The sequence below is a fragment of the Poromitra crassiceps genome (assembly GCF_964638095.1).
Source record: "Poromitra crassiceps genome assembly, chromosome: 30".
NCBI classification, from domain to species: Eukaryota; Metazoa; Chordata; class Actinopteri; order Beryciformes; family Melamphaidae; genus Poromitra; species Poromitra crassiceps.
The window spans coordinates 13,087,900-13,095,399 of NC_139652.1; the positions used below are offsets into that span (position 1 = coordinate 13,087,900).

General features: G+C 46.9%; 1 protein-coding gene across 1 annotated transcript in view; it reads left to right on the plus strand.

The window, feature by feature from the left end:
- Window positions 1-7,500, plus strand: part of nuak1b (NUAK family, SNF1-like kinase, 1b) — a 27,725-nt gene that overhangs the window by 12,047 nt on the left and 8,178 nt on the right. The window contains exons 3-5 of the mRNA XM_083663144.1: window positions 3,453-3,604; window positions 5,759-5,824; window positions 6,563-6,682. Coding sequence (XP_083519270.1) covers window positions 3,453-3,604; window positions 5,759-5,824; window positions 6,563-6,682 — 338 coding nt within the window. The remainder of the gene's footprint in view (window positions 1-3,452; window positions 3,605-5,758; window positions 5,825-6,562; window positions 6,683-7,500) is intronic.

The window sequence follows — 7,500 nt, forward strand, 5'->3', positions numbered from 1 at the left end:
CCGCCACGTCTCGTACTCTAGTAGTAACATCCCTTTTCAAACAAATGCTCAGTCCCAAAGAATGCTCTAAGTGCTCCAATCGGTCCATCCAACTCAAACTTGAGCTGTGTGTGTGTGTGTGTGTGTGTGTGTGTGTGTGTGTGTGTGTGTGTGTGTGTAGACACTGATGAGGACTCCTCCCTTCAGTGTAGGAGAAGAGGAGATGAGGAGGAGACAAAAACACTATTCAGCCTGCTTTCATTGTATTCACAATAGTGTACTCTCTAAACTGTGGTCCGCGGACCACTGGTGGTCTGACAGAGGTTTTTTTTTTGTTTTTTTTTACAAACAGTTTTTACCAACCCGATCTCCCAAAAAATTGTAAAATAGCAACGTTTGTGGACAAACGTTGGTATTTTACAATGTCGGCTAAGAAATTGTAAAATGGGAACGTATGCGTCTACAGCGGTGGGCGTGGTTTGGGCGTGTTTTACGGAGATTTTCTGTTTCTAACCCCTCCCCCTACTCTAATCCTAACCCTAAAATCTCAGAACGTTACTATTTTACAATTTTCGAGCCGAAATTGTAAAATAGCAACGTTGGTCCATATCGTTGGTATTATACAATTTTCTGTGAGACTGTGTTGGTTTTTACATACGGTACACATTAACCCCGAGGAGTAGCCGGATTGGGCCGATTTTCGGAAATATCGCGATATTTGGGAAATATCACAATTTTGAACATTTACTTTCAGAGGCTGCAGTAGGCTCAGTTCTAAAGCCAGAGTGAAGTTTCTGGTATCATATGAAACTAGAAGACCTAAGGAATTGATTTATACCAACCATGTTATGCTAGTTTTATCAGGAAGGTAGCTAAATAACACTCCAAAATTAGGCAAAATTTTGGCGAGGGGGAAAAAACACATTTTCAAAGGTGTCACAGTCTAATGTTGGCAGGTGTGTGTGTGTGTGTGTGTGTGTGTGTGTCTCCATTTTGAACCGGCTAGTAGCCTTATTTAGCCTTTCTGCTGCTATTGCATGGTTAAATCAGCAAATTGTATTTTAGGGGTGGGGGGGGGGGTATACGCAGTGGAAGTGGTCCCTGGCAAATGTGGTTTGGTACGTAATGGTACGTGGACAGAACATTTTGGGAACCCCTGCTCTAAAGTAAAGGTGAAGGCAGGCCTAAATAGCAATTAAAATTCTAATGTTGGCCAGTTTAACAGACTTTACTTCAGCCTTAAAAAAAAAAAAAAAAACTAAATCAGATCACATACAGATTGTTTGTTTTTAATCCATGTCAAAAGTATTCTTCCACCCTCTTGATGTGTTAGCCTTTGTAACAGTACTCTTCTACTACGACTCGCCTCCACATGCCAGCTTGCTACAGAGGCCTATCATCAGCGTACGGCAATGGGACAATAGGTGCTAATTAGTGGGATGGGAGGGGGGCGTGACCTGCCAACTAAGCCCTGTGAGTGACAGGTGGGGGCACCCAACAGGCTGCAACTAACCCAAGTTATGTAAGCCAGGTAATTACCTCGCCTCCAGGGTTCAAAGGTCAATCAGAGCGCACGCTGGGAATTGGCTCTCGCCTGCACACCCCCCCCCCCCCCAAGGTCACCACTCTGTCCACCAATCAGAAAGTCCCGATCTCACCCTCTCTCTCCTGCATGGGCGCTCGCTTGGCCCCGTCAGTTAGCGCCCGGCCCGAGCAGCCAGACAGTCACAATTGGGAGAGCATTAACATCACTCAGCAGCTGTGTGTTTGTGTAGAGGATTATGTCTTTAAGAAGGAGCCTGCAGGGCGCTGGGCTGAGGAGAGGAGTGTGACACGTTATATGAAGGTGATGCGCACTCATGGGTGCAGAAAGCAGGGGGTCTTCACCCCGCTGTGTGGGAACACCAAGACACAATAAGGAAGGAGCAACATGGTTGACTGTGTTGTTTGTCATCTCTTCAGCACTCCCTTGGTCTCTCTCTCTCTCTCTCTCCCCCTCTCTCTCTCTCTCTCTCTCTCTCCCCCTCTCTCTCCCTCTCTCCCTCTCTCCCTCCCTCTCTCTCTCTCTCTCTCCCCCTCTCTCCCTCTCTCTCTCTCTCTCTCTCATCTCTCAGTCTCTCTCTCCCCTTCTCTCTCCCTCTCTCTCTCTCTCTCTCTCTCTCTCTGACTAACCATTTTCATTCCCTACATGCCAAGTAGTTGGGAAAGAAGTATGTTGCCAAGTTGAAATTATACAGCCAGGAGGCTAAATATTGACACAGAATGATACGTTTGGTGAGCTGGAGTTGGATAGTAACATGTTACAGTACGGACATTACTTTCTCCTGTAACCCATAGTGCAACCAAATCACTATTTCAGTTTCAGGTAAAAAGAAATCAAAAATCAAAAATCTGATGGAAGCAACAACGCTGATTTTCTTCAGATTCAGATGATTCAGATTCAGATTTCACTCCTGAAAAACAGAGCATGTGCTCTCAGTGAGGCTCCCCTGTATAAATAAAGGTTAATTCAATTTAATTAATTCAATTATTTAGTTGCCTCCCTCTTTCAGTTGCAAGGCCAACCTCTGTTAGCTAACCTACTGAACAAAAAAGTAGTTGACTTTCTCTAGGTGGGAATATATTTCCACTCCTTTGATTTTATTGAGCAAAAGAATGTCAAGAACATTGGAGAGTATTTGGTTTCCCTGATCATTCCCACAGAATGACACGGGCGAGGCATTTGAGTTATGATTATACATTTTTTTTTTTTTTTTTACAATTTTGATGGTGCAGTAGTAATTACATTGCTTCTTTTGAGTCTTGAGCCCAAGTTACCGATACCAGCACAGTTGGTGAGAAGGGTGTCCCTAATGAAAAACGGTCATTTTTCCCGTCTCTCCCAGCGGATGGACGCTCAGTAGGGCGGCTCGGAATGTGGGAGCGGATGGTGAAATGTGGAGACATGATGAGAAGTTGATGAGTTACTGTCAAGGTCATGGCAGCAGAGGACCTTCTGGTCATGACAGCAGAGAGAGAGGACCTTCTGTCTGTGAAACTCCTCTTCTCGCTCGCCCTTCACTCCCCCCCCCCCCCCCCCTCTCTCTCTCTGGCTCCGGTCTCTTTAGAGGTGGGCTTGATTGCATTAACAGCCCCTCCCTGCAGTGTCCTCAGCCAGACTCCTGAGGTGGGGTTTGGGTGATGTAACCCTGGGAGAAGTGCAGGGATGTCATGTGCTTCTCTGGAATTTGGACTCCTGCTCCAAAAACCAGGGAGTGGGGGGGCAAACTCTGCATTTACTCTGCGTTTCTTTTTACTACATAACAATGGCCATTTGTGATGATCAAATGATAGAGCGAAGTCGGAGTGAATGCGTGATGAGTGCTCCCATTAAAATCTTTGGCCATTAATCTGGATATTATTGTGGTTGAAAAAGTTACGATATTCGTGAACTGTGGCCAATTGTTCTTCTGTCTCTCGTCTTTCTCCTCCAGTGTTCGAGAACAAAGACAAGATCGTGATCGTGATGGAGTACGCCAGCAAGGGCGAGCTGTACGACTACATCAGCGAGCGCCGGCGCCTGGGCGAGAGAGAGACGCGACGCTTCTTCAGACAGATAGTCTCTGCCGTGCATCACTGTCACAAGGTGAGAGAGGACACACCCACCACCCGCACCCTACCTGGTGGAGAGAGAAACACACACCTCCATTTTCTCAGGCCACTGTTATAGAGAGCCGCAGGGATGACGTATTTTTGTAGTCAGAACGCGGAAGTCCCGGACTTCCTGGTTCTTCACCGTTTCTGTCTATGGGATTTTTGAATGGGTTTTTGCCGCGATGCTTCAAATACGGTGTCTCTGGGCAACGCAAGATTAATCAAACACGAACCAGAGTTCAGTCGGATAATCTTCACACATGAGGACCACTTTCATGAGTTTTGTAGCGTAAATGCGAGCCCTAGAAGTAAAAAGCTTGAGCTAAGCTAATCCAGAACTACACACTGTCGCATAGGCTTCCCCGTCACGTCAGCACTCAACCTGGACTGTTGTTGATGTGTGCACTGATTACCCCGGGCTGAACGGGGCTGAACCAGGTGAGGGAAAGATAATTTCCGTGTTCGCCCTTTGAAGTGGTGACGTTATTGACGTATATATCCCCATCGACTCAAGAGTGTAGTCTCATTTAGCCGGTTGCTAGCTAGCCGCCCTTTTAACGGCACGTAAAAGCTTCAAAACTCATAAAAGTGGTCCTCGTGTGTGAAGATGATATTACTAAACACTGGTTCGCGTTTGATTAAGCCAGCGTTGCCCAGAGAGATTATTAGAAGCATCGCGCCAAAAACCCATTCAAAACTCCCATAGGCGAAAACAGTGAAGAACCAGGACTGTTAGCATCGATGATTTCCGGACTCGTTCTGGAGCTCTCTATATCTTCCTGTGCCTCTCTCTCTCTCTCTCCCTCTCTCTCTCTCTCTCTGTCTCTCTCTGTCTCTCTCTCTCTCTCTCTCCCTCTCTCTCTCTCTCAAACACACGGGCGCACACACACACACACACACACACACACACACACACACACACACATCCATACTTTGTAATTCCATCTCAGGGCGTGCTTAATGTAACATTAACCATGCATCTCCATAGTCAAACCACACAGCCAGTCAGTCTGCCGTGCTGTGCTGCTGTACGCGCCGTGCAGCCAGTCAGTCTGCCGTGCTGTGCTGCTGTACGCCGTGCTTTTCTTGGCGCGCTGGTGTTTGGGAGTCATCTGGTTCTGAGTGGAGATGGAACACAGGGCCAGTTTGAATTCAGGCTTTAACACACTCCGATTACAACGCAGCTAAACAGCCCCTCTCTCTGCGTTATAACTCTGTGTCCTCATCTGATGGATGTCCCCTGGAGCTTTCCCCCCCAGAGACGGGGGGCTCCACCAGGCACACCCCTGTCAGCTCTTTGTCCCACACCTCACTATAACTCCCATCCAACTCCCCCCCAAGGGTCAAGGGCTTTGTTTGGATGGACTCTGCTGCTCTCGTCATCCACCTCCTCCCAGCTGGAGATAGGGATGATGTCATGTTCCTTTAGATAGGAGAGTCCCAGACACAACCCATGGATGATGAGTCATCACCACCACCACCACCACCAAGCGCAGCCTCCCGCCCGGGTGGTGGGGTGGTGGTGGTGGTGGGTGGTGGTGTGGTTGAATGACACAACAAGCAGTGACCATTCCTACCTTGCCTCCCAACCAATCGGAACCATGTGAACATGAGCCGCCTGTCGCCGAATAACCAATGGGAGGGGAGATGCCAGGCAGCTAGAGCACAACCCGGCAGCGCAGCTGGGGACGGGTGAAGTCACTCCCTCTCCTCCTCTCCTCTCCTCTCCTCTCCACATCTGAGATGGTTTCGGTGCCCCTGCGGACCACATGTTAATTCACGGGCTCTTTAAAACCAGGCATTAACAACATAGTTGTTTTTTAATGCCAAGATGTTGTGAGAACATCATTCATACTGGGGCGGTAATTACAGGCTCATGTTTATGTGACACATGTGAGTCGGTTAGAGGAAAGAGAATGGCAGCAGATGTCGGCAACAAAGACCCCAGAGGGGACAAGTCCAATTAGACAGTACGAGACCAACAGGCCGCCTGGATTTCCTCAGAGAGCCGCGAGCCAGCTCTGCCTGAATAAATCATAATCTTAACACAATGGACTGTTTATTACCGGGATGCATCTGTCATCACAAATAATATATTAATAGACGCATCAGTGACGATTCCAATGTTTCTCCTTGTCCCTTACAGAATGGAGTGGTACACAGGGATCTGAAACTGGAAAATGTGCTACTGGATGAAAACTGTAATATTAAGGTAAGTTTTGCCCCTTCTGTTACTGACAATACTGTATTGATTGATTGATTGATTGATTGATTGATTGATATCTTTATTGATTCAATAAATGCAGAATTGTGCAAGACAATACAACAAAACAATATTGATCAAAAGGAGTAAAACACAATAAAGCCCAAGGGCTTGTTTCCATTGTGGTCCTTTGTATGGGACAAGTGGAGTGAATGTATGTGTGCAGGTGTGAGCGCGGGCAACATAAACAACAAAAACATTAAACAACACAGTCATACACTCAATGACTGATCAGTCATTGAATGAATGGTTATTAAACAACAACAAAAATGCACCAATCAATAAATAAATAAAATAGACCAGCTCATATAATAAATCAAAGACCTACCATGGGTTCAAATGCTGCAATCATACAGGAGACAGAAGAAAATAAAAGGTTAGGAACCCATTTGGGAACCAACCAGCCATTTTTCAAGGCGAGCTTAAAAGAAAACCTGGAATTAAGGGTCTTTATACTGTCAGGGAGTTTGTTCCAGAAAATAGCTGCTGAATAAGAGAAGATACAGTTACCCTTTAAAGATTTAAATTTGGGGGGAACAATGTTGGAAGTGCTTCCTCTTGTGGAGTAGCCATGTACATCACTGTACATGTACATAGGATTATAACACTTTGCCAATGATCTTTGTATATGAGAGGGATTGATCACGTGGCCAGTTTTAAACATCACACACCTCACCGTTTCCACAGATTGCTGACTTTGGGCTGTCCAACCTCTACCATAAGGACAAGCTGCTGCAGACCTTCTGTGGCAGCCCGCTCTACGCTTCACCAGAGATCGTCAATGGGAGACCTTACCGTGGCCCAGAGGTGAGGCCTGCGGTGACCCAAACCTATCAAACAATGACAAACCCCAGCGGTTGGTGTTGGTGTTTATCTCCTGGACCATATTTTCTTTTATATATATCATCATTGTCCCGACTGTCGGTGTCAGAATTCAAACCCTCCAGGACTTCAGTTCACCTTATATAGCTCATCCTAGTAGTAACTACCACCACCACCACCACCACACAGAGTGGTGGCTAGGCTTTGGTTGGTGGTTCTTTGGTGGGATTGCTATGAGCCTCCAGTCCTAGTGGGGGAGCCGAGATACTGTCCGCGCCCCCCCCCCCCCCCCCCCCCCCTCCTCCTTCCCTGTCCTCCCCCTCCTGTCATGCCTGGGACCTTTGAAGTGAGGGAACTGTGGGATAGTTTCTGCTCGCTCTCTCTCCATCTTAATGGGGTCAGAAGAATGAGCTCCACAGCCACCAGAAGAGCTTCACGGTCAAAGTCAGGGTCTTTACTAAACGCTTTTCGAAAGAGAGAAAAGCACTTATCTAGCAATTCCGAAGTCATTCCGAAGGGCGTTGTCTCTAAATTGCTTTGGTTACATAAAACAAGGCAAAAAAAAAAGGGGGGGGGGGGGGGGGGGGGGTTGGGAGTTGCGTTTTTAGATATCCAAGTCCAACCGTTCAATTTAGCTTAATTCACTATAATTTACTCGAGAGTGCTAAAAACAACAGCAGTCCAATTGCAATCAAAATTACAGAACCCCGGGTCGGCTTGAAACCACAAATTACAGCAAACAACACACAGGCAACTCAAACAGAACAATGGTGCGTGCCCTGTCTCGCCTTCGGCAGTGGACC